This window comes from Dermochelys coriacea, chromosome 16, assembly GCF_009764565.3.
Source record: "Dermochelys coriacea isolate rDerCor1 chromosome 16, rDerCor1.pri.v4, whole genome shotgun sequence".
In the NCBI taxonomy this organism is placed as follows: Eukaryota; Metazoa; Chordata; order Testudines; family Dermochelyidae; genus Dermochelys; species Dermochelys coriacea.
The window spans coordinates 13,912,649-13,940,306 of NC_050083.1; the positions used below are offsets into that span (position 1 = coordinate 13,912,649).

The 27,658-nt window shown below is 47.5% G+C and overlaps 1 protein-coding gene across 1 annotated transcript in view; it reads left to right on the forward strand.

The window, feature by feature from the left end:
* PRRX2 (paired related homeobox 2) overlaps positions 1–27,658 on the forward strand; it is a 68,426-nt gene that overhangs the window by 34,312 nt on the left and 6,456 nt on the right. Inside the window, exons 2-3 of the mRNA XM_038374096.2 lie at positions 26,070–26,254; positions 26,625–26,803. Of these exons, the coding sequence (XP_038230024.1) occupies positions 26,070–26,254; positions 26,625–26,803 (364 nt within the window). The remainder of the gene's footprint in view (positions 1–26,069; positions 26,255–26,624; positions 26,804–27,658) is intronic.

Genomic DNA, 27,658 nt, shown 5'->3' on the forward strand with positions numbered 1-27,658 from the left:
AATCCTGCATTCAACAAGTTTACAATGTTATAACCCTTGGGGCCCAATTCTGCACAGAGCTGAAGGCTCCTCCTGCAAGATGCAGATGGGCACCTATCTGTATCTTTAGACTCCTAAATAGCATTGGAAATCTGGCTTCAAGCACCCTCTGCTCCTGCAAACTTCAATGAGAATTGAAGGTGCTCAGCACCTCACAGAATCAAGCCCTCTGCTAGCAGTCACAATATGTGGGCTGCAAAATGTGCTTATGCCAATTGCATTGTTGGCTCAGGGAGGAGATGGCAAGGGAGAGAATGCAAATGTAACTACAGTTATCTACCACAGTTGTCAAAGCTAGCCTAGGGAATCAAAACCAGGTTGTTGATTAAATTCAACCCTCATTAGACAACTTGTCCCAAGGGTGAAAAATGTTTTAAAACGCTTTGCCTATTTCAGGTAAGGCCCGGCCCCAACCCTTTTCCTGTGGGGCTACATGCAAAGAGCTTTGGCTCCCTCCCAGTTGCACTCTGACAGTCTGAATGGACATGAACGAAAATTGATACTCCAATAAATGTTTTCATATGGGGCACATCAGAGGAAGGAGGTCACCTTGTGTTTACTTTGTCAGTGGTTTTTCCCTTGCAAGATTTGGTACTTTGGCCTCTTACTTTTCCCTTTGGAGGAAAAAAAAAAAGAAGAAAAAAAGAGAAATTGTAACAATTATCCCAGTTTGATATTAAAAAGCCCTCTTCCATTTGTGTAGGTTATATACACTGATATAGAATTATGGCTGCATGTCCTGTCTGCATGGCTTTTTCTTAGGACCCAGGGGTTTCTGTTATACCAGGTGTATATAAAGGAGGAATGTTTCTGGTAAGTGTGTATAGAAAAAAGCTATTTATTTAAATTAACAAAATATAAGTTTAACACTCTGATTCTGGGAGTAAAACGTCCAAGGCTTTGGGATCTTTGGTAGTACAGTGGGAGAGAGAATTAGCACATTCCTTAATGCCTTTCACTCTGGAGAGCCAGGTTCAAAGGTTAACTAGGTCACCAAACACAAATAAAAGATAGCTGGGAGTCTCCAGTGAATCTTTGGTCTCATCTGTAGACATGGCAGTCTCCCAGGCCTGGCTGAGCAGAAGGTGCTGCAGGTAGCAAAGTAGTGAATAATGAGATGAGGTGGCTGAGTAGCAATGGCCTGCTAATCCAGTGTGCTCTGCACATCTGGGCTTGAATTCCACCTTTGGTGAATCTGGTTGTCAGATAAGATGATCTCATGGTCCCTTTTGGCCTTTTGAAGTCAAGGTGAATTGGCAGAGCTGTGAGGAGGAGCGGGTCTGGAATCGCAGAGGACATTTCTGGTGAGGTCTCAGGGGCTTTGGTAGAGTTGTGCATAGTGGAAATTTGCCTACACTGCTTCTGGCTTTAACCAGTGTTCCCAGCCCTTCTCTTTCCTGGAGCACCGTGTTCACTCTCTGTTGTCCTGGGGAACAAGTGAATCCTAAGCATCTCTGCAAGTGGTGGACAGGCCGTAACTAAGCACAGACACTCAAGAGCATCCTCTGGGAGCTACATGGGCCTTACAATCACTCCTCTTAGGAGTCCCAGGAACGTAGGCTAGAACAGTCGAAGCCTCAGAGGGAAAGCCATTCTTATGGTGCACAGTCCCCAAGGCAGAGCACTAGCTCTGTCCTTCGATCATATGGAGAAGACACATGAGATGGCTCAATTCTAGGCCCCTTCCTGCTGTTCTCATAGGCCATTCTTGCCTTGTCTCACCTTCCCAATGGTAAAGCCGTGCGAGGAATTTAGGAAGGGAAGGCCAGCTGACTCTTGCTACTTCAGAATCTATTCTGAGAGCCACTCACTGTGTTTCCAGTTCCAGGGGTGGGTTAAATTGACTCGGTGCTAGGAGGTCAGAACCACCAGAGCCCATGGCAATTGTTGGGACCATCTAGTCCCCTGCCTGCATTTTGCGGGCCCATGAGTTGCTTGGACTGCCCTGCCGTCGGTTGGGCTTCCTAAGAGCTTCCCTGTCCACCACCACCGCAATGTCACAGCACCCCTTGCTGCTCAGCTCAGGGAGTGTGAGCAGGGCGGGCCGGAGTCACTCACATGGCCAGCTGCCCCTGCCCACATGAGCCAGACAGACTGAAGGCCAGCAACACGGTTGCTGTTTCATCTTCGCCCAGCAGTCACGCAGCCTGGGGCACATCACATGTCCTGGTGAGGTAGGAGGGGGTGAGAAGGGCAGGGGCACATTCACTCTTGTCCCCGTCACCACCAGCATCTTGTGTCGGTCCCTGACCTTGCCCCATGGCTGTCTACACGCCGGCGCTTTCTGGGAAATTGCATGTCTATGCTAGCACCAGTGCAATTGACATAGACCTGCCATTCTCACTGGCACGTCAGCTGGACCTGCTGGGTGCCTGAGCGAGTGGCCAGTGGTTGCAGAGGGAGCCTGTGTCAATTCGTGGCTCCCAGTCCTCTGCTCATACCTCTAGGCAACACCTCTGGTGGTGGAGTTTCCATCACTGGCCGTTTTTTAAATGAAGAGTAGATTTTTTTTCTCAAAAATTGCTCTGATTCAAACAGGAATTATTGGGGGGACATCCTGAATTACGCAGGGGGTCAGACTAGATTATCACAGGGGTCCCTCCTGGCCTTGGAATCTGTGAATTCAATCGCTCTACATCATAGATTTATAATTATCCTGGGAGAAATTCTGCTCCTACTGACCTCAGTGGCAAAATTCCTATTGACTTGAATGGGGCCAGGATGTCCCCTGCATTGAGGGGCCATGTGGCTTCAGGGGGAACGGTAGTATAAACCCCAGTGAACTCCTGCAGTTTGGGGTTGGTCTGAAAAATAACACCATGCCTGTTTCCTTGTCCCGCCCCCATTTGATAAATCTGATGCTCTTTCAGTTTGTAGCAAGCACCAGTGGGTGTGCTGGTGGTCTGCTTTCCAAACACCTGCCCCCTAAAGCGCTGTTTCCCCCTGTAACCACTATCTTCCTTTTGTGGATTCCTTATCGTAAGCTAAACAAGGCTTTGGTTTAACCTAGAAACAGTTAAAGGGGCTGGGTTTTGAAGAGATACGAGCCCACTTATTAAAATGAATGTTTTACAATAAATTTGGCAAGAGGCCACCGACCTCAAATGAAAACCAGATTGAAGGACAGCGACTCCGTGCGCAGAGCGAGGGTTTCCAGAATGCGTGTTTGCACCCACTGAGTTGTCCTCACAGACCGTGCGGGCTGGATGACTCCCAGGCATGGAAATGTGCTGGCCCTTCCCCCGTGATCTTCTCTACATCCCCAGCCAAGATTTTCAAAAGCGAGTTCAGGCACCTCCACTTTGGGGGGAGTTTGACTTGAGACACCCAAAAGGGGCCTGAGTCGCAGAGGGCAGGATGCTCAGGACGTTCAGAACATCAGGGGCCTTTAAGGCATCTCAGGTTACACACCAAAAATCCCTGAAAATCTTGGCCTTTAACCGGACAAGCACAGTCACGGCACCAGGCAGTGAGGCTCACGTTATGCAAACTGCAGTGGCAGTAAGGGACTCCAGGGAACTACCCTAAAAGAAGGGAGTATATGTTAGTACCTGGATGGCAGTTTGTTCTTGGCAGTCTCCCTAATGCAATTAGGTCTCTGCTTTAACCTAGAGGGGCAGTGTTGGATTTCAGTGCCAGATGCCATTCTGGACTGGTTTGCTGTGGGCTTCTCCCTATAATTCCTATTAAATTTCAAGAGACCATGTTTTGGGAGGGGTGGGAGCACTGTGCCAGGGGCCCCTGGTTGGAAGCCAGGGCTTTGCATAATAGTCTTACTATGCAACACATACTGGATTTATTTTTGGTATGCAAAATCTCTGCCAACTATTGACATCCTACTGGGGTGAGGGACCCACTGATCTCTATACTGTCAATAGCAATGTGTTCTGGGGTGGCTAGTTATACTGCTTGTCTATTCAAATTTGAAACAAGAAGAAGTACAAAAAGTGACATTAAAACATACTGTAGCCGATGGCAGTGTGACCTAGTGGATAGAGCAGCAGATTGGGACTCAGGAGAGCTGAGTATGCAATGAATTGCATGACCACATAGGTCAACAGGTTCAAACCAGGGCGCTTGGCAGTAGGCACCAAGATCTGTATTTAGGTCTCAGTCCTGCAATGACCTAAGTATGAGCAGATCCTGGCACCCATGTGGTGTTCCATTATAGTCAGCGGGTGCAGAATTAGGCCTTCATGGAGCTCATGGCAGTTTGGAGGTGTTGGCCAAGATCTACAAAGGGATTTAGGCTCCTCAAGCATTGAAATCAATGGGAGTTAGGCCTTGGGCCTTCAGTTACCTACATTTAATTGACTTTGGGGCGGGGATTATGCATGCTTGGCCCCTTTAAAAGTCAGACTATTTAGTTAAGGGCCTCAATATGGACTAGGGGGGGAGCATAAATGTAGACACCTGAGTTTGTAAACATTGCCATTGACCAGTGTCTCAGTTCCTCCACGAAGTACATTTCTTAGCCACTTACAGAAAAGAGCTTTCCAGTAAAATAACCGAGAGATTTCAATGGAGCATGTCCGCAAAACAGCGAAGGCTTCCATTTTCAGTGATTCAGCAGGGGAGACCCTTATTAACAGTAATTAATGCCTCAGTTCACTCCCCACACACCACAGATCACCCTTCATGTCAGGGGATCACCAGAAGGATGTTCGTGCCTCTGCAGTTTTGCAGGGAGACCCGCAAGGTCACAGGCCAGGCTACAGTGGCCTAGCTCTGAAGCACCCATGCTAATGATCAGACGATAAGGGCAGACTTTGGCTGTGATCCTACATGCGTCAGGATTCTGTACGGGTGGGAATGTTGTCAAGAATGAAAGAAGGCCGACTGAGTCCTATTCCCACTTTGCTTCTTGTCTTATTAGGCAAGTCACTTCTCTTCTCTGTCCCACAATCCACATTGTGACGGGGGAACAAGAACACAACACTCACCCCATGGAGCTGTAGGGCTAATCCAATGTAGAGAGATTGTGAAGCTGAGCTATAACATTTCTTGAGATCCTTGAAATAGTAGCTGCAGGGGTAGTACAACGTACCATGATTATGTGCACACACGCACAGGGCGGCGATGGATAGCATCGGCTCTGAGACAGAGCTGCAACCAGGCCTCCTTTAGTAAGAGTCAGAATCGATCATACTTACTCACAGCAGAAGCCATTCGCACATCTGTTAACTATCACCAGCGTTGTCATTCTCTCACTCCGCTATTTTTTTCCCTTACTAATTTTAAAACTTAAGAAGCAAGACATAATGCACCGCATAAAACGTGTTAGTAAGACAAGGAGACTAAATTAGTCCCAGGTGGGTCAGTGTGGGGCTGTTTCCAGGGGCCCAGTTTTAGCAGCAAGGCATCCCTGTAAGTAACGCGCAGAGCTGACAGGGTGCAGGAGAGACCAAGAGTTGGTTTCCTTCTACCAGGAGATTGTCTCCTGGCCTGGAGACTAAGGAGAAACCCATCAGCAAGTTGCTCTGCGCCCTGTGAGCGTTCATTTTAGAAGGGATGCGTGGATGCCCTTTTGGTAGTCCAGCGTGCTTTGCAGCAGGGGCTGGCAATTACTCTGGGCAACTAAACTGAAGTTCCTGACCACATCCACCCAGCATTTTGTACTTGGGCTGATACATCCTTTCACACTGTCCCTCAGTGCCTTGGTCAAGGTGACAGTGGCCAGTACCGCCCTACAGAAATGGAGGCTCCTTTCGGAGGACTTGTTCCAGTTTGGTCAGCCACAAGCAGTAGCTGTTCTGGGTTTTTTTTATTAATCTTCCATCTCCAGCAAGAAGAGCTAAAAGGGGCACAAAGCCCTAGTGAACATAGGAGGGGTCCGGAGAGCTCAATTCTCTTTCAACCTCTATCACTGACTTCCTCTGTGACCGTGGGGCAAGTCAGAGAATCGTAGGACTGGAAGGGACCTCGAGAGGTCATTAGTCCAGTCCCCTGCACTCATGACAGGACTAAGTATTACCTAGACCATCCTTGACAAGTGATTGTCTAACCTTCTCTTAAAAATCCCCAGTGATGGACATTCCACAACCACCCTTGGCAATTTATTCCAGTGCCTAACCACCCTGACAGTTAGGAAGTTTTTCCTAATGTCCAACCTAAACCGCCCTTGCTGCGATTCAGCCCATTGCTTCTTATCCTGTCCTCAGAGGTTAAGGAGAATAATTTTTCTCCTTCCTCCTTATAACAACCTTTGATATACTTGAAAACTGTTATCATGTCCCTCTCAGTCTTCTCTTCTCCAGACTAAACAAACCCAGTTTTTTCAATCTGCCCTTGTAGGTCGCGGTTTCTAGAGCTTTAATTATTTTTCTTGCTCTTCTCTGGACTTTCTCCAGTTTGTCCACATCTTTCCTGAAATGTGGCACCCAGAACTGGACACAATACTCCAGTTGACGCCTAATCAGCGTGGAGTAGAGAGGAAGAATTACTTCTCGTGTCTTGCTTACAACACTTCTGCTAATACATCCGAGAATGATGTTGGCTTTTTTTTGCAATAGTGTTACACTGTTGACTCACATTTAGCTTGTGATCCACTATGACCCCCAGATCCCTTTCCACAGTGCTCCTTCCAAGGCAGTCATTTCCCATTTTACATGTGTGCAATTGATTGTTCCTTCCTAAGTGGAATACTTTGCCTTTGTCCTTATTGAATTTCATCCTATTTTCTTCAGACCATTTCTCCATTTTGTCCAGATCATTTTGAATTTTAATCCTATTCTCCAAAGCACTTACACCCCTTCCCAGCTTGGTATTGTCCACAAACCTTATAAGTGCACTCTCTATGCCACTGTCTAAATCATTGATGAAGATATTGAACAGAACCAGACCCAGAACCGATCCCTGCAGGACCCCGCTCAATATGCCCTTCCAGCTTGACTGTGAACCACTGATAACTACTCTCTGGGAACAGTTTTCCAACCAGTTGTGCACTCACCTTATAGTAGCTCCATCTAGATTGCTTTTTTTTTTAGTTTGTTTATGAGAAGGTCATGCGAGACAGTATCAAAAGCTTTACTAAAGTCAAGATATAGCACATCTACCACTTCCCCCCATCCACAAGGCTTGCTATCCTGGCAAAGAAAGTTGTTAGGTTGGTTTGACAGGATTCATTCTTGACAAATCCATGCTGAGTGTTACTTATCACCTCATTATCTTCTAGTGTTTGCAAATTGATTGCTTAATTATTTGCTCCATTATCTTTCTGGGTACTGAAGTTAAGCTGATTGGTCTGTAATTCCTCAGGTTGTTCTTATTTCCCTTTTTATAGATAGGCACTATATTTGCCCTTTTCCAGTCCTCTAGAATCTCTTCTATCATCTGTGACTTTTCGAAGATAATTGCTAATGGCTCAAATACCTCCTCAATCAGCTTTTTGATGTATTTCATATGCCCTGGTGACTTGAAGACATCTAACTTGTCTAAATAATCATTAAGTTGTTCTTTCCCTCTTTTAGCTTCTGATCCTAGCTCATTTTCACTGGCATTCACTGTGTTAGACATCCGATCGCTACTAACCTTTTAGATGAAAACTGAAACAAAAAAGTCATTTAATACTTCTGCCATTTCCACATTTTCTGTTATTGTTCCCCCCCGCCTCCCCACCCATTGAGTAATGGGCCTACCCAGTCCTTGGTCTTCCTCTTGCTTCTAATGTATTTTAGGAAGTTTTCTTGCTACCCTTTATGTCTCTACCTAGCTTAATCTTCTTTTATGCCTTGGTGTTTCTAATTTTGTCCCTACATACTCGTGAATCCTGGGACTCACCAGAATGAACGGTCAGCTGATGAGGGAGTGGGCCACAGGCCCAGGGAATGAACTAAAAACAGGACAACAAATGAAAATACAGGGAAAGGAGTGACGGGAATAGGTACAAAATGATGGACTCAGGAGTGACCACAGAGCTTCTCTCCTGAGGCTGCCAACAAGGGGGCCAAAAAATGTCCACTGCAGTCATGAGTTAGCGAGGTGCTAGACTGAGATCACCAGGCCATTCATGGAGGAGCTACAGATTGCTATCAGCCTGCACCCGGATTCGAACAGGCGACCTAGTACTGAAAGGCTTTATAGTGCATTAACCTCAGTGACCTTCCCAGGGTTCCCCTTTGTAAAATGGGGACACAATCCTCCCAGTTTAAGTAGTTAACACTGGGGAAGGGCTTTGAAGATGAGGAGCATGTTAAAATTGCTTAAGCGCTGTTGGCATAACGCCACCGCATACAGGATTATTTATTATATATTTTGACTACAGTAGTGTCTAGAGCCCCAACCAAGGCTTGTGTCTTTGCCTTGATTAGTTTATAGTCTAAATAAACAAGCATTCCCCCACCCCTCCTGTTTTACAGATGTGGAGCTGAGGCACTGCAAGCTTAAGTGACTTGCCAAAGTCACACACACAGGGCGTAGCAAAGCCAAGAACTGCACACAGATCTCCCACGTCCTAGGCCAGTGCCTTAACTGCAAGACCATCACTCCTCCCCTATAAGGAGCATAATAAAAGCACACAAATAACTACCCAGCATTACAGTGCCCTTAAGGTCCCCTGAATGGAGCACATTCAACCAGGAGAGCTAGAGTGAAGGTCTCTCTCTCACCCACCTACACCCACACCTCTCCTTCCCTCTCTCACAATTAATTCACCAAGCCGAGAGGACAGAAATCCCCCTTGGGTGAGCTAAGGACAACTTGAATTTTTACTCTCCCTTCTTGTGTGGGTGAAAGTCAGATCCTCAGTGCAACTGTAACGTCGTTTCTTTTGTGGTTTAATTTCCGCTGTAGCTCCATCTGTCTTAAACCTGTAGGAGCTTCGACACGATAGACCCAAGAGGCTGCTTTAGAGCCATCACCGTCTATTGTGCAAGTGTGTAATTACAGACTCTTTCGCATGCACATGATTCCCTTGGCAGCTTATGAAAGCTCTCCTCGGGGTTGTAGTGACCCGCATAGTGCTGGCCGCAGGAGGGAGTTTTAGTTTGCAGATCACTGGCTAAGAGAGCAGACTTTAACTATGGGCAGACAGGCCAAAAGCTAGAAATCTTTATGCAACAGTCATTGTCACAGATCACAGCTTGTGTGCTCTTGCCTGTTGTTATAAATGCAGTAACAGAGGCCTGATTTACAATGGAGAGTTGCTCTAGTTCCAATTAAACCTGCTTGAAAGCTACAATTTGCACCAGTGCCTCTTACTCCCACTCTGCTGGTACAAACCATAGCTTTGTGCCCACGAGGAGTCTGTGCTGGTGAAACTACAGCAGTGTCTTAGGATGGACGGCACGTTCCCCGACGGACAAGGCCTCAGCCTCTCCCAAAGGTCTTTTCAGAGTCCAGAACTCGTTAACATTATGGCCGAGTCACATTCAACATTTCATTTAGGCAAAAGAACAGGTTGCTTCTCGAGCCTCTGTTCAAATCCCGTCCTGATCGGCAGTGACAGGACATTGCTAGATGATGACTCTTCAGTGGCTTGTGTGAAATGTGCTTGTCTCAGCTGAGATCCCAGTGAGCAAGTGGCTGCAGCGCACGCATACACACACACACTCTCTCTCTCTCTCTGTCCCCCTGAACTGGCTTGCTGATTAGCAGTTTCAGCAAGGACTGGATGGGCTGAGAAGATGGAATGATCATCTCGCCCTTGAGAGTCGGCCTGCCCAGGGCAGCATGGGAGAACTTTGCCCTGTGCGATACCTGTCCTGGGGGAGGACTTTTTTCTCCATTGCTGTCATTCCAGTTCCTTCCCCTCCTGAACACCATGTCCTCCTCCATGGAGGACTCATTGAAGAGGGGCCCAAACCAAAACCCCAGGCCCACATGCCCCCAGGCCAGGTGGGAGGGACGACCAAACCTTATTTCAATATTCCACCCTCCTTGAACCTTTCCCCACCCACTGAGGCCCTGGCAGCCACTCAAGTTGAGGACCATTCTCCCTTACTATTAATTATGGGTTATTTACATTGAGGTAATGCCTAGGAGTATCAGTCATAGACCAGGAGCCCATTTTGCTAGGTGCCATACGAACACTGAACACAGAGATGGTCCCCGCCCCAGAAAGCTCGGGAATCCTGTTGACTCTACATCCTGTTTACTTGTGGGGTTTGCCCCTGGACAAGGCAGGGCATTCTTTCCCCAGCTCAAAGTATCCTGGGTAACATATTTTAAAATGTCTAAGGTGCAGGGCTTCAAAGATTTTTAGGTATCCAACGCCTTGTGAAAGTCAGACTTGGGCTCCCAAGTCTCTTAAACACTTTTGATCCTCCCCATATCTCATTGCCTCCTCTCCAGCTCTCCAAGCCCAGGGCAGCTCCGGGCAGCAGAGAGAAGAGTCCCTCCGGTTTTTCAGGGTGCTAATCCTGCAGCTACATGCCCAGTCCTTTGTATTTATTGATTATCCTCTCCCTTGTTGAGCAGACCCTCCTAGAAACTTGAACAGGAACACTTTATTCCCTGTTAACTCACCTTCCCCATTGTGTAAATGTGGGAGGGAAACTCAACAACTTCTGTTGACGTAAGCGTCTTGCCCTGCCCAAACGCCTTTGTTTGTGCCATGGCCTCATCTAGATCAACACAGCTCTGGGGCAAATGTCTTTTTTAGTCTAAGTGCTCCTGTGGAAACAGCTCAAAACCTTGCAATTTTGTAGGTCCTGCCTAGAGTTAATGTTAAAAAGAATATCAGTAGTATTGTAACTTAACAGTTAGGTGCTAGATCCTCACCTGGTGTCAATCAGTGTAGCTCCATTGACTTTGGGAGAGCTATGCTGATTGACACCAGCTATTGTTCTTTATTATTTGTATTGCGATAATGCCTAGGAGCCCAGTCACAGAACAGGGCTCTGTGGTGCAAGGTGCTGTACAAACCCATAACAAAAAGACAGTCTTTTCTTCAAAGGGTTTACAGTCTAAATAATTTCTGTTCTTAGGCCCCAACCCATCTGCCTTTATTCACTCAGGTACCCCTACTGAAATAAATGGGCTTATTCCCAATTCATGTGAGTAAGGGTGGCAGGTTCAGAGTCTTTTAGTTACACTGGTATAAATCCAAATTAGGTCCATTTAAGTCAATGGAATTGCTCTGAATTTACACCATGTTACTTACAGCAAGATTTGGTCCCTAGATTCCAGAGCCCATCCTCCAGCTGTGAGCCGGGGCACTCTGCATTGGGTAAGTCCCTCTCATAGCAGGTTTTCAAGCCCATTTGCGGGATGAAATGAGAGCTGGGAAGAGACAGCCAGTCCCTTCTCCTGTCTAACGCTGGATCATTCTCGAAATCATAATGTTCCAGACAACAGAGCTTCTGCCGCTGCCCTGGGATCACACACATCTCCTGACTTTTCAACATACATTGGCTCTGCCTTAACTTCTTCCTAAACCGGACACCTCTCGCTCTCACTCCTCTTTGGTGTTCATGCCCTTCAAATATGTTACCCTGTTACCTATCATCTAGGTGTAGAATCCTACCTACAGAGGTAAAATGGTGCTGCTGTCCCACTTTGGTCTATTAGACCCATCTAGTGCAGACATCTTTGTGGCCAGGATTCGCAGGATGGTGGCACAAATCGCAGGAGATATGGTCCTTCCCTTCCAGAGTAATTCTGGCCCCTGGCATCCATATAAACACCTGATCTGCCTCACCAGCGCAAAGGGCCTGAACCAAACTCCTCGGTGTGAATGTTTTGCCAAAATGGGCAATCGTGCACACATATGGATCAGCATGCGCATCTTTTGGGGGGGCACAATTCTGGGGGTTCCTTTGAAGCCCATTGATTTGGGGGGATACACATACATCCCAATATCTACATAGGCTTTTGGGCATCCCCACTGGAGAAGCAGTTCTGGGTAGGGACCCTGCCTCCTAAGCCACGGAATGGGGTGCTTGCACACTTCGCAGATACCACAGCAAGCTCTGTGGCAGCGCTGGGCGGGGGCTGGTGGTTTCTGACGGGTGCAGACTACAGCTTCATACTCTCCTGCTGCCTGTCAGTGACTGGAAGGGAAAGACCCCTCACGGGACAGCTTTGGCCTACTTTTTGGTCCCGGCTTTCGCTGCTCTTTTTAAACAGACACTTTCCCCCAGCAAAACTGGCAGCCTGTAAAAATGTGTCAGTGTTTCAGTTTTTTCCACAGTTAATGAGGTGAAACATCCTCGGAAACATTCGGCTGTAACGTTACTACAGTAGCGGAGACCTGCTCCCCCCCCATTTTTTTTTCATGTACTCCACTTGCGCTGGAGAAGTTTCCGTAGGGTTCAGCAATTCTACAGCCTCTCCCCCTTACACACGCACTTCGCTTGGCTCCATTCTGAGCCTGGGCCCTTCCACAATGAGCTCGTGCATTGCTCTTTGTTCGAAATCTCACCACAGAGTGGAAAAAGCCAGAGCGGCAAGCAGGCTGGTTATTGATAAGGGAGCCAAGTCTCGGGGCTTCTTGCATATTTCCTTCTGTTGGATAGTTTTGCTTCATTTCTTAACAGCGCCACATGCCTTCAACCCAACGCCACTGTTGATGGCCAAAGCTTTTCCCTAGTAGATGTTGACCGTCAGTGCCAATGGTACACCTATTGGAATGATTATTCCCCCACTCCCATCCCATGTGATGGCAAGGGGGAGTGACCCGTTGCATCCAGCCATGGAGCTCCAGAGCCAGTGTTTGTGGCTTGGCAACGCCGCACAGAGCTGTGCACCCTTGATCTTGGCAGGATGCAATCAGCCAGAATATTCCACGTATGATTTATGCAACTAGCACAGTGATCACTGCTATGAAAGCTCCCCCCTTAATCCACAAACGCATTTCTGGAGACAGAGTAGCCCATGAGGGATGGGGCTGATTGGAGGTTGGCTTTTGGCAGGTGGGGTGGAGAAGAGGCAAGGATAAGCATTCATTCGATAGCTAAACATTTTTTTCCTGCCCAGCCTCGGGAGAGGTCTAAAGCCAGATCTCTGCAGAAGGAAAGTGTGTGTGGGGGGTGCAATTCCTGTGCTTGCATGACAACTCCATCGGCTGAGGCTTTAGCTTTCTCTCCACTTTTTACACATGCTCAGAAGTGAGCTTACTGTATGTATACACTGGAGCTGGGGTAGATGTACCCATCCTAGCTGCAATCACTTAGCGTAGCCACAGCTTCATGGGCAGTGGGATGGGCTAGCTGCCCCATCTGAAGCCCTTGGAATGTACTTGGGGCAACCAGCCCACCCTGCCACTCACGCAGCTGTGGCTACATTCACTCTATCGGAGCAAGCAAGGGCATGTGTGCCCAAACTGCAGATTACACCTGCTTGCAGAGAACATCCCTTTCCATGGCAGATGGCTCCTGGGGAATGTGGGATGATTCATTAAAAGAGAGTTCATCGCAATAGGCCTGGGAAAGTCATGTCTTACTTTTGTGAATGTCCCCTGGGGCTTAACTGTGAGAGACAGACTCAGTATAGAACTGCACATACATCCCTGGCACATCCACAAAAACTAAGCTTGGCCCATGGATGCCGGCCAAATGGCACAGCTCAAGGGGTTGGCATCACCCTATATTGCACCTGGCTACATTAGAGGTGGTTCCCTTCTTTGCAACAGCTGAGTTGCTGGTATTCTTTAGTTCTGAGCCTTCATGAGGACTCAAGACAGTGTCAGTGGCGGGTTCTTGCTTTTGGGGATGGCCCACTGGAACTTTTCTTTCTCAGCCATCAGAGCATTTGGCTCATTGCCCAATGGGTCCAGATTGAACCACTCCCTTCCTTTTCTGGGTGGGTAGATGAGGTTTAGTATTGCTGATGAAATGCCCTATAACTTATTAAATATGTGTCTACTCATCTTTGGAGTTTCCAATCAGGGGCGCAATCTGGCACCACTGAAGTAAATAGGAACTTTGTGTTGGCATCAGTGGGCACAAAAATCAAGTCCTAATTGCCCAGGGCAGCTTGCTTGTGCAAAATACAAACTCTGTGGTGCACCTGCTCTAGTCCTCGCTCAAAGCCATGGAAGTCAGTGGAATGATTCCCATTGACTTGACTGGGCTTTGGGTCAAGCCCTGTGGCCTTGTCTGAAAATTTGTTGTGTAACTTTGCAGCAGGAGAATACTCAGTGGACCTCAGGGAAACTGCTTGGGTTAGTTCATTTCACGCCAAGAAAGCTTCTTTAATTCCGGGTTCAAGAAGTGACTTCAAATCCTGAGCCAAAACAAAAAGTGACAGCTGGGTTCCATAGCAAAGATCATTCTCTTCTTTATCTTAGGGAAGGCAGCGTGACCTAGTGGATAAAGCACTGGACTGGGCCCCATGAGACATGGTTCTAGTCCCAGCCCTGTCTCTGACCAGCTGTGTGATGCTGAACACCTGCACCTGCCATGTCTATCTAGATTGTAAGCTCTGTGGGCAAGGGCTGTCTCTCACTGTATGTACAGTCCCTGGCACAATGGGGCCCTGATCTCAGCTGGAGCCTCTAGGTGCTACAGCCACACAAATAATTAAAAAATCTCACTCCCTTGGCCTGCTCTTGCTCCCACTGAAGTTAACCAGAGTATTGCTTTGACCTGAATGGAGCGGGTTTGGACCTCATCCTGCAAAGTGCTGAGCAAAGTCAATGGGAGTGAGGGTGCACAGAACCTTATGGGAAGCACTCAGCACCTTGGAGGGCCCAGAGTGTCAGCAAACTGATGCATCTTAATTGTTTCCCACCCCTCACCAAATCCTTCTGTGGCAGACAGTTGTGCATTCCCAGGCCGGGGGGAGAGGGGCACAGATATCTCCTCGGTTGTATTTTTTGGTCTAGAAGATGGAAAGCAGGTCCCAGCCCAGGTAGCCAGCTTGGTTATACAAATGCAGTCAGCTTTCCAAACTAGCAGACAGTTCAAAGCACAGACACCAGCATAATCCACAGACGCTGCCCCTGGGTGTCAGCCTGCCTATACTTCTGCAATCTTGTATTTGTATTGTGTAACGCAGGCCAAATTCAATAAAAGGAATAATTGAAAACAACATTGCAGGGGCAAGCAAACACTTTCAAAAGTCAGGGCTTTCAATTACCTCTCAAGCATAATAGCCTTCATGACATAATTTTTAGAGATTAAATGTTTTTGTAGAGTATTTGGTTCCTACCATTTCCGTAACTGTCAAATGGGAAATTCAGTGCAGTCTAGTGGTTAGATCAGGGGACTGAGCATCTGGATGCCTGGGTCCTATTCCCAGACGACTCATGCTGTGACCTTCAGCAAGTCTCTCTCTGCCTTACTTTCCCCCCTTCTGTGGGACCCAATTCAAGAAAGCACATGAGTTAAGTCCGTCCCTATTCAAGAGAGCACCATAGCATGTGTTTGGTTTTAAACACAGCAGGTTTCAAGTTAAACAAGTGCTTCAGTGCTGTCCTGAACAGGAGTACTTTCCTGAGCCATAATCTAAAAGGGGGGATGACACTATTTAGGAAATTTGGAGTTACCTAGTGGTTAGAGATGGTGACTTGGAGTCAGAACTCCAGACTCTGTTCCCAGCTGATTTGAAATGTGACTTGCAACAAATGACATTACTTCTTTGTGCTCAGTTCCCCCCTTTACCTCCCTCCTGGGGAGGAATTATGATGAATTAACATCTGTAAAGGGCTTTGAGTTCCTCAGATGAAAAGTGCTGGCAAGAAAGACAATTATTATTGTTCAAGGGTTGGGGGAAAAGGACACAGAAAAATAACTCTGCAGCCCCTGGATCATTTACTCCACAGATTAATCCAAAGGGAAACATTTAAAATAGATTTCATGATTTAAGGAACAAGTTAAACAATTGCACATGAAATCTATGCGGACGTCATTGCTGTAGTTCTTTTGGTTTCCCGAGAGTATATAATGGCAGTCCACATGTGTACCGAGAAAGACCACGGGAGAAATGAAAGACATTGTTTTTCCAAAGGATTTCTTGGCTGTAAACGCCCTCCGCTGCCCTGCGGCTTCCCTGATTAAGGTCCAGTGTTAATTTGTTAAATCCACATCAAATGCCCGGAGAACCAGTTGTTTATTTTTGCTAATTCAGCCGTCTGAGATCAAATTGGGGTTTTATTTGTTAAGGATAAACGTTAATTAATAAAAGCTATTTATTTGGTTAGAGATGGCCGCAGCCTTGGGGTCATATACGCCGTGATCATTATTTCAAACAAAACAAACCCAAAACGTCTCTCAACAGTATTGAAAATGCACAAACTTAGAGGGTTGAATTTATTTGTCTTAGGAAGAATTTACAGTTAATTCCCTCCAGGCTATTTAAAACCTTAAATTATACGGAATCGGGGGGTGGGGAAGGCTGGGATGGGAGGGAGTGAAGTGGGAGGAAGAAAGGGAGGGGAAGTGACTGTAAAGGAGATATGATCATTTGGCTGGGTGAAAAAAATAAAGCTGAAAAAGGTCTTTGGCAAACTGCCACACTAAATGGAATGTGTGAAATATTGAATGGCAGAAACTGTGCTCTGCTCTGGGGTTCTACATTGCCAACGCAATTTGGGCGAGATGTAACTTTAGCTTTAGAGATGTGGGTCTGACATCCCCCCTCCCTCCCAACCAGGCCAGAGATGCAGGAGGAGGAGTGTTGTATGTTCACCACCAAATCAGAATGGTGTGTCAGTGTCGAAGCTGCTGTACGTGGAATGGATGCTGAAGCGTTGTGAGGAAGGGGACGTGTGGTTAAAGCCATCTGAGACCATGTGGTCAGAAGGGGACCGACCCGACCATCTAAGTCTTGCCCTCGGCTGCGTGTCACAGACCACCAGCCCAACTCAGCCTACCCGCACCCCAAGCAGAACTGAGATTGAACATAGAATGGAGGGAGCTCTCCCGGCACCAGCCAGTGTCTCTCGCACTGCTCCCCAAAAGCCAGGGGATGAGGGGCACACTCCTGCTCCCCCCACCTCTGCCTTATTTTAACCCCCAGGCTCATTTCTACCCCTAGCCCACAGCGGTAGAACCATTCGACAGGCGCTACAGTAACACTGGGGCTGACAATTTTGGCCCCTGCCCCCTCCATCCCCAGTAGGGGTTCTCAAAACCTTCCCAAAGCAGTCAGGCACCAGGAGCTGCCATGGAACTGAGCTTAGCAGCCTACAGGGATCAGAACCCCTGCATTCAGGGCCTTGCCTGAGTGGCAGGATTAGGCCTTAATTAAACACGGATGGCCTAGTTTTCAGATATCCATCCCCTGTTGGACTTAAGGTAGCTCAGCCCCTGAGAAATCAGGCCATTCCCCCTTAGATTCATCTCAAGCAAGAACTAGGGAGGCAGTTTCCACTTGGAAGGTGCAGAAAAGCACTGAGGGTCATAAATTCCATTTGTAAAAATCTCCCCTTTCCACAAAATGTGACGATGGCCAGGTGCCCAGTTTTCAACTGAAAAGTCCGGTCAAAAAGGGGACCTGACAGTGTCTGGTCAGCTCTACTGACTGGACACCTAAAGTCTGGTTACTGTGGGTGGGAGAGGTGCTGGTCATCACCCGTGCCTGTCCCTACTCAGCTGGGGCCACCTCCTGCCTGCATCGGGCGGCTGCAGTTCCCAGCTCCAGCAAAGCAGGTGATTACCTCCTGACCTGGGCAGGGGAGTTGGAGGGGAAAAGCAAGCAAGCTAAGAGATGCGAATGGGGACAGGACCTTGGGGGGAATGGGGGGGGGGGGAAGAGGCAGGGCAGGGGAGGTTCCGGCACTCCTGCTGGCACGTGTCTGGTTTTTAAATATTACCAAGTTGGCAACCCTAGTGAGGGCCTACAGGAATAGTACACTTGCCCTGAAGGAAAGGGAATTGCCACCTCTCCCCGAATATGGGCACTCCTCTCCCCACGGAGCAGGGAAATTCCATGTAGATAAGGCACATTTAGAAATTGAGACATTCCACTCATTGAGTTCCAACATGTAAACGGATGTAATTTTAATGCAAATCTAATAAATAATAATAATAGATTCAGATTGCCTCTATCATGGCTGCATTGAGTTCATTAATCCCTCGTGAACAGCGGTCATAAATCAAATCTGAAACCGTGGTGGAAATGTAGGGAAAATTCCCTTTCTGATGGCACATAGTGCAACTTTCTACTACTAATAGCCTAAGAGGAGTTCCAGGGTTAAATCCCCACTACATATATATCTAACTATGACCCAGATTTGCTATAATACCTGGTTTTCTAGTCTCAACTCAGCAAATAATTATTAAAGAAAACTGCGAGGCACACAGAGGAGAGGTGCAAACTCAGCAGAGCAGCCTTGAGCTGCTTAGAAAATGAACATCACAATACCGCCTTAGGGCCTGATCCTGCAGTCTCAGTGACTCCGAACTGGCATGTTACCCGGGTAAGGAACGCAGGATCAGGCCTGTATCTTGACAGAGTAGTTTTCCTACAAGCCGCAGGTCCGAACGGGCCTCTCACTGAAGCTAAATGATAAAACTTGCATAGATGTGGCGGGACAAGGATCAGACTGTCTCACATGCTTTATGGGGTTGCCTGATAGAATAGCAGTGTTAAGTAAAGAACGGCCAGGACGAGAACAAAGGGAGAAGAGGCAAAGGAGAAAAGTGAGGCTATCCAATGGGATGATCAAGATTAATTTAAGAGGAGGACCATAAGGTGATTTGCAAAGGAGCCTTAGAGGGTTAATCCCCAAAGTAAAATGTTCAGAAGCACCTGATGTCTACACAGCATATCGTAGCGTGGGTGGGGTGCAGCTGTTCTAGCTTTAATCTAGCTAGTGTGGGTAACAAGAGCTGGGCAGACATGGTGGCACGGGCTTCAGCACAATCTTGCACCCAGACCACAAACCTGTCAGGGAGCATGGGACACTTATTGGTTGCTAACCATAATGAAGCCTGTTCACCATGTCTACGCTGCTACTGTTACCAGTGCAGTCAGTGTATGTCCCAGTGCTACAGTCACACATTCACTTGCAGCATAGCTGTCCCCTAAGAGACTTAGAAGCCTGACTGAGGCACTTGGGAAGCTAATTCCTATTGACTTTCCAATGAAACTTCAGCTCCTAAGTGTCTAGTCCCTTTTTGAAAAATGGGACTTAGGCTTCTAAATCACTTAGGTGACTTTGAACATTTTATCCCATTTATCCCACAAGCTTGAAAATCCCAGCTCAAGTCATTGGAATAATTTACTATTTGGATGAGATTTTCAAAACCCTCTAAGTGACTCAGGAATACAAGTTCTACTGAAAGCCAATGTCCATTGGGCACTTTTGGAAATTCCAGCCTTATTGTTAACACACCCCAGCAATGAGTGGGCTAGATTTAGTGTTAAACAGAAACAAGGTTCTAATTTGTGCAATGTCTGAGACACACACACAAACTTCAGAGTAGCAGCCCTGTTAGTCTGTATTCGCAAAAAGAAAAGGAGGATTTGTGGCACCAACGACAGCTTAATTCCATGTCTCGTATATTCCATTTAACGCGATTTCCCCTGGAGAACATGGTTTTCATCTCAGTGTTAGTGAGCAGTCTCACTTTCCCTTTTATCCTTGCAATGTCATCTTTCATTATTCAGTAATATTATCCCTCCTTCCCCTCTTTATTTTTTCCCCCTCAGAGGAAATTGTAATCAGCGGAAAATAAATACACCATACAAAAAGTGGCCACAGGAGGGGACATGTGAACATGTCCCCTCTGACCTCTAGGTTGGACAATCAACCCAGTCAGTATCTCCTCCAAGTGAGCCAGACAGTAACCAAAAAAAGACAAACGCAAACTTGCAAATTCTGTTCATCATTTCAACCCCCCTCACCCCTCCCAAAACGAGGCCTACGAAGTCCTTCAGGAGGGAAAGAAATCCAGTGCCGAGATATTTCTGCCATTCCATAATTAACAAGTTTTAGTCTTGGAAGAGCGTCAGGATGGGAACACATGTTCTAATTCCTGGTGAAAAATCACAGGGACGGCCCGTGTAAATCACTTTTCCTCCTGTGTGTCTAAGCTCAGAAGCGAATAGGGTTACCTCATGGCACAGCGGCCTTGGCTTGAGACAGTAATGGCTGGGTGCTCAGAGTTAGCTGTGAATTGCATGTAGGATTGTGACTGCAGATGGAAATAGGATCTATTAGGTTTATCTCCGCTGCCCCCGCCCCACGAAAGGCACAAAAAATGGAACGTTTAATGACATTCATTTTTTAATGTTGATTTCAGCTCTATCTTTTTATAGAACGGGTGATCACTCACAACCTAGCACACCATAAACCTGTCAGATACATGGCCATCAGCGATTAGAGTGGCATTTATCTGGTCCTACAGCTCTGGAGTATGGGCAGGGCTCCAAAGCATGAGCTAATTGAGAAAAGATGTTGATTCATTATGAAGCAGGAGAACCCTGTCTCTGGGCTAATTAGAGGAATCAGACAGGTACATTTGGACCATGAGCCGCCTTGTGTGCAATCACGGTTTGAGATTTTTTTTTTTTTTTAAAGAGGGAAAAACCATCACTTAATGGAGAATTGATGTGGAAGCAGAAGGACCTATGTAGCATTCAGGAACAATGTGGGATGTAGCTATCTTTCAAGGGAAGGTTTGACTAGGTGAGGAAAGGCTTTCACCAGCTAACAATAGCTTTTAAGAGTTTGCCTGGAATGTGCTGCATGGTTTTGTGGCTCAGGAGAAGATCTCACTTGTACATGGTTTAGGGATACATTTAAACTAGCAGAGGGGCCTGAACATAAAAACTGGTCCTGTGCCCCCCAGACTTTACAGCTCTTTAAAAGCCCCGACACAAAATGGTCCACCACATTACAAACACAGAAGGGGGGTGTAATCCATATCGGAATCTTGCAGCTTGGGCCCATCTCCGATGCAAATCCCACATGGAAATCGTTTTACACAGTGGGTCAGTGGTAGCGCCTGACCCCATTTCCATTGAATTCCATGTGAGTTTTGTGTTGATTTCAGTGGGAGACAGATCAGAAGTCCTGCTTTGCTAGGAGAAAAAGAGGGCAGACAGACTAGGTGCTGCTGAGAGCACATTCTCTGCATGCCATTTTAAGAGTTAAATCTATAGGTGCTGCTCTCTCATTCTTTCAGCAGAGCAACCTGGAAGCTATCACTCATGGAAAAGTCCTACAGACAGATTTGAATAAGGATCAACCCAGCTGGGTTCTATAGAAATCATCATAAAACCCTATACCATTTAATAGAGAATGAGATCCTCTTTCTATAATTTTTCCATTAAACCCTATCAGGTGGTTGATAAATCCGATAGGGAGCTTATTGCTCCCTATAAATTCTGTAGGGCTTTTTCCATCAGGGATGGTTCCTGCATGCTGGCCCATGTCAATCCCAGGTTCTGGGAGAAAGCTGGGACAGCAGTGACCTGCCATATTTTTTTAATCCTGAGGCTCATTAACTTGCTGTATGAAAACAAAACCAAAAAAGGAGTTAAACTAAAAGGGGCAACTGTAAAATAGAGATTGGCAGCGAATTTGAGGCTCTCGACAGAACCAAGGGCTGGAGGGAATTCTCGGAATTTTATTTGGGATGAAAAGCTCAGCGGAGCCTAGACTGTGGTCTCCCTGGGCGGGTGAAGAGTGTCTTTCTCTCTCGGCTTTTGGACTCAACTTGTGTTTATTTCAGATTGAACCAAACACGTGTCACCTTTCATAACATTCTCCCCGCCCCCATCCTGGAGCATCCCAAACATAGCTGTGCTCAGCTTCTACCAGCCCCAGGGTCCCTCTGTCCTCAGAGGGGTTTACAGGGGCAAACAAAGGATGAAACTTATCTGGAATGCAAAGATGTGTGACTTAAATGATCAGAAAGTGGCAGCACATAAGGAACTCCGCCCCTCTATTCAGACAACTACACCTCGGGCCCATGGTGGCTGAGGTCACCTTTCTTTCTACAGCCCATCAAGGGAGTGCCCGTCTCACCATCCAGTCATGGGGAGGGTGGTCTCAATGGACAGCTCCCTTCCACTATCCCCTAGACACCTACTTGTTTTGGCTGAGGCAGAGGGATGAGTCTACCCTTACACAACACAAGACCTATTTAGTCACGCGTGTGGTGGAGCTGCACCAATAACAGGCCGGGGAGTAGGGTGCGTGCTGGGTTTTGAGCCTGGGCTGTGGATTGTGAGAGGCCTTTCCTACAAGTTGCAGAGTGTTCTCACCGCCCGTAATGTGTAATGGTTCCTAATGATGGATGGCATCCAGGGGTCTCAGGCCTCAATGTGCATTGGAAAGAAAGCACCAAAGCCTCATCTTACACCAGGCCATTGTCAGCACCAGCCACAAACCTAACCCCTCATTTTCAGCGATTTCAATTGCCACTTAGAATCATAGAATATCAGGGTTGGAAGGGACCTCAGGAGGTCATCTAGTCCAACCCCCTGGTCAAAGCAGGACCAATCCCCAATTATTTTTGCCCAGATCCCTAAATGGCCCCCTCAAGGATTGAACTCACAACCCTGGGTTTAGTAAACCAATGCTCAAACCACTGAGCTATCTCTCCCCCCTTCCTTAGGGTAACCACCACATGGTTGTCAGGATTCCTGACTTGAGCCAGGGAGAGCTGCCTCTGGAATTATGACCTAAATTAGGGTTGCCAACCCTCCAGGATAGTCCTGGAATCCCCAGGGATTAAAAGATTAATCTTTAATTAAAGATTAGGTCATGCAATGAAACCTCCAGGAATATGGCCAACCAGAATTGGGAACCCTGGACCTCATAGCAGTGGTGGCTTCAGCAGAGGTCCATGGCTGCAACTGCACCCACAGAAATTGGGCCCAGATTAACCAGCGTGCAATGGGTGCACTTGCACAGGGGCCCCTGTCTCAGGTTTGGGCCTGGCCACCCCTCTAGAGGCAGCCGGGCCAAACCTGAGTGGCAGCGCTGTGGCCCTGTGCACCAAGTCACAATGCCTGGAGAGGGGCAGCTGAGCCCGGCCCCGTGGGACAGGAGTCACAACCGCTGAGTGAGTCACTCTCCCTGGGGCCTCCCCTCCGTGCTCAGCCAGGATTAGGGTTGCGATGCTGGGACGGAGGTGCTGCTGCAGGTGGTCGGTGACCCCTTGGAGCAGGTGCTCATTGAATGGGGAGGCTACGTCTGCCCCGGCTTGATAGCCACAGGCAGAGCATGGCTGAAGTAGGCTAGGCTTGGTCTATTCATTATTAAAATGGGAATGTCCCCAACGTCTCTATCCGACCATATCAGTGATTCTCAGTGCTCCAGGTTACAGAGAGAGACTCTCAAATACAAAGGACAGCAAAGAAAGGGTCCACTCAGAAATTAGTAGCACAGATGCCTACTCTTGGTTTCCTTAACTGATAAAGCAGACAGCACAGACCAGTAATTAGGACAAGGGCTCAGGAGTCTTTGGACATGTCTACACAGCAGAAAAAAAATCCCAAACCAACCAACCCATGGCAGCGAGTCTCAGAGCCCAGGTCAACTGGCTTGGGCTTGTAGGGCTAAAAATAGCAGCGTGGATGTTTGGGCTTGGACTGAAGACTGGACTCTGAAACCTGGCAAGGCAGGGAGGGTCTCAGAGACCCACATATTGAGCCAGTTGACCCAGGTTCAGACTCACAGCCGCATGTCTTTTTCTGCAGTGTAGGCAGACCCTCAGGTTCTAGTCCCAACTTTGTTACGGACTCACCGTGTGACCTTGGTCAACTCACTTCACCTTTGTGTGCTTCACTTGGCCCCTCTGTAACACAGGGGTAATGCCTACCTTTGTAATGTGCTTTGAGATGCTGGAGCACCACAAAGGGTTATAACAACAGCCATGCACATTTCTACCACTCCACTCACCTGAGATTAAGGGGGTTTTTTTTGGGTGGGGGAGGGTTGATGATCATCCAAATTATCTTTAGTTTGTCATCAGCATGGTAAAAGTAGGAATCAAATCACATTGGATCACGTTGCCACATTGGATCAGATTCATGGTGCATCTACTCCAGTATCCTGTTACTGACAATGGCCAGCACCCTATGTTTCAGAGAAAGGTGCAAGAAACCTTGGAATACCAATGGAGTAAGGCACACAAGTTTCCATCTAGCCATCAGTAGTTAGAGGATGGCATGAGGGCTTATATTCCTTCCAGGAGATTTGGTGCCCGGGGTGGTACCATCTCATGACAATTTTGCAAAGCTGCATTAGAAGCATTTTAGCGAGAGGCAACAATTTCTCACATCATAGGCTCTAACTTTGACATAAAGCAGAGAAATCCAATGCAACTCTGCTGTAAATCCATGGGATGTCATAAAACTATTAACATTTCAAACCTTTCAAAATACTTTCCCGCCATTGGTACAAATTGAACCCAGATGCTCTGCTAATGGAAAGAATAATGGAACAATACTCTGCTTAAAGAATTAAAAACAACAACATACTTTCCCCACTGGGCCTCTGCAGGCAACTGACTGTGTCCTCCAGAACCAGTCTCCATCAGCCTGCCCCATCTCATGTGATGCTGGTGACAAAGAATGAATGAAAGTTACACTGGATGAAGGCTCAAGATGTGCCATACTCAGGCCTGGATCTGGGCCAAAAAGGCAAACAGACAGACCAGTGGCAGGCTTAAGGTTCAAAATTTCATGAACCTCAAAGATGGAAACAAATGCTGGGTGTGAGTAGAAATCTCAGAGGCTTGGTAACATTTGTTTCTAGCACTGGCTGGCCATGAGAATGCTCACCTTAAAAATCACGTCCTTCTAATTACCCTCCTGTTCCTTCCCACGTCGCAGACAGATGTAGCTGCTGCTATTTCAGGAACTGCTCCAGGGGAGCTGGAACCATTTTTGTAGGGAGAGTGCTGAAAGCCATTGGACAAAATGGTCTAATATATCATTGCTATTATTACTTCAAGCCAGGGAGTGCGGCTGCATCCCCAGCACGACTAGCTCCTGCACCCCTGATAGCTGGTGTTAAGAGACTAAGACCCACATTTGCAGAAGTGGCCAAGGATTTTGGGTGCTTCCATTTTTGGGTGCCCAACTTGAGACATCCTGTGGCCCGATTTGTTACTGTGCCGAGCTCCCACAGCTCGCATTGACTTCAACAGGACTTGCTGGCACTTGTCACCTCTGAAAATCAGGCCCCAAGCATCTGGTGTGGGGCTTCCAAAACTTTAAGCATCTGAAATTGGTGGTCACTTTTGGGAATGTTAAGCTTCATACTTACATAGCACTTGGCATTCGTTAACCCTTTCCCTATTCATCCCCCATGAGGTAAGTATTACCCCCCTTTCACCCCTGAGAGAAACTGAGGCACAGAGAGGGGATGAGACATGTCCAGTGTGCCATGAGACACAGCCAGTGGCAGAACTCGGACCGGAACTGAAGAACTGCTTCTCCTTCCCATGAACAGTCCAGTGGCCTGTGCTACTTCCCCTCGAGGTAGGCTTAGCAGGTTAGATTCTTATTGGTAAATGTCAGTAAACATTGATTTCACCACACACATACAAACTAAAGAAAAAATATTTCCATCAATGATCATCAAAATTTACAGACAAAGTAGGAAAAATACTGCTTGAGAACTCATTCCCGTTTGATTTCAGGGTATTACTTTGTATATTTGACACGGGATGTTGACAATTTGAATTTTAATAGTTATAAAGCTTTAGCTTTTTGACTCGCAATGTTGTCAAACAATTACTCTCCCCATCATCTGACCTCTCCCCCATAATTTCGTATCACTGTGAACATTTAAACTGGCAACAATAGGAGAAAATGCTTTCAAATAAACACTTATGTTATCCATCAAAATTATAAATGAGTTGAATTCTGCCATGCTCTGCTCTAGGGCTTGCAATGAAGGACAGGTTATGCTCCTCTGCTGAATTCAGACATCTGCATTTAGCAATGTCATCCCCCAGGCCCAGCAATGAAATCCTCTCTAAAAAGGGTCAGTCACAGGCTTTGTTCACCCCTTGAATATAAACACAGAGCACTGCCCCTGCTGCACCCTGTCTACCACACCTCCCTCACCAGTGTGTGTGTGTGTGTGTCTGTCTAACTGGCCAGGGAGAGGTGGGCTGGTTCCACGGACCTGGCACTTGTACCCAGCCCTCCTGGGATTGTCTCCTTTGTGCTCCCCCTAGGTGAGAGTCTGAGTCCGAGCCGTGGGGCGGCCAAGCGGAAGAAGAAGCAGAGGAGGAACCGCACCACGTTCAACAGCAGCCAGCTCCAGGCTCTGGAGAGAGTCTTCGAGAGGACGCATTACCCCGATGCTTTTGTGCGAGAGGAGCTAGCGCGGAGGGTGAACCTCAGTGAGGCCAGAGTCCAGGTGAGCAAAGGGGTGGGGAGAAACTAGGTCTCTGCCTCCTGGCTCTAGGCAAGGATGCTGGCTTCCCCCCTCCCATGGCCAGCTAGAACTCATGCCTCCCTAGAGTTCAGAATGACCAGGGCAGTGCACCCTCCAGACCATCACCATCATCCTTGCCCACTGTGCCATGGCAGGCAAAGCAGAGGGGTCAGCGCCCGGCTGCCAGCCTGAGATCTGCCAGAATTAAGTAGGCCCCCTGCTAGTGCAATCAGCCTTCTGCACTCTGCGTTGGGAGAGAGTGGGGCAGCTCTCCCTCTCCCTCCCACCTGCCTTGTCTGTGCCCCGGGTTAAGTGCGGCTTAGGTGACCAGTGCTGCCTCTCCTCCCGCTAGGTGTGGTTCCAGAACCGAAGGGCCAAGTTCCGCCGCAACGAGCGGGCGATGCTTGCCAACAGGTCTGCCTCACTCCTCAAATCCTATAGCCAAGATGCCGCCATTGAACAGCCCATGGCCCCCAGGCCGACTGCCTTGAGCCCAGAGTATCTCTCCTGGACCACTACATCCCCATACAGGTAAGTCCAGGTAGCCTCACCATTATCTTTCCCATCAATTCCCAAACTGAGCAATCACTGCTGCCTTTCAGGAGGTGCTGGAGAGCCAGCCAAGGTCAACTTACCAGGTCTGTCCCTAGTGGGCCAAAAAGACTGTGAAGGGCGGGTGGCTAAGAGGCTGATTAGAAAACTGCTCCCCTGTCAAGGGAGAGAATTAAACAAACAGGAAATGGAGACCGCACAAAGGCCACAGTGAAGTCACAGGTTTCAGAGTAGCAGCCGTGTTAGTCTGTATTGGCAAAAAGAAAAGGAGTACTTGTGGCACCTTAGAGACTAACAAATTTATTTGAGCATAAGCTTTCGTGAGCTACAGCTCACTTCATCGGATGCATCCGATGAAGTGAGCTGTAGCTCACGAAAGCTTATGCTCAAATAAATGTGTTAGTCTCTAAAGTGAAGTCACAGGGAGTCTTTCCATTGGCTTAAACGGGAGTTGGGATGGGCCCTCAGGCCCCAAGTAGGAAGGAGAAGTTAGAATTGAACAAACTGCAGACCCATTGGGCAAGATGTCAGCCTGCCGCTAGGACAAACACAGCCAGCATATGGGATGGAGGCAATGATGTGTTGAGTTGAATGCAATGTTGTGGGAGCTGTGTCTGTCCGAGGTTATTAGGAGTCAAGGCGGGTGAGGTAATATCTGTTACTGAACCATCTTCTGCTGGTGAGAGAGACAAGCTTTCAAGCTTACACAGAGCTCTCCCTCAGGACTGGGAAAGGTACTCCCAGTGCCACAGCTAAATACAAGGTTGAACAGATAGAATATGTGCTAACTCCTTATGCTAGACTAAGGGACTATTCAAGGTGAATGGCCCATTA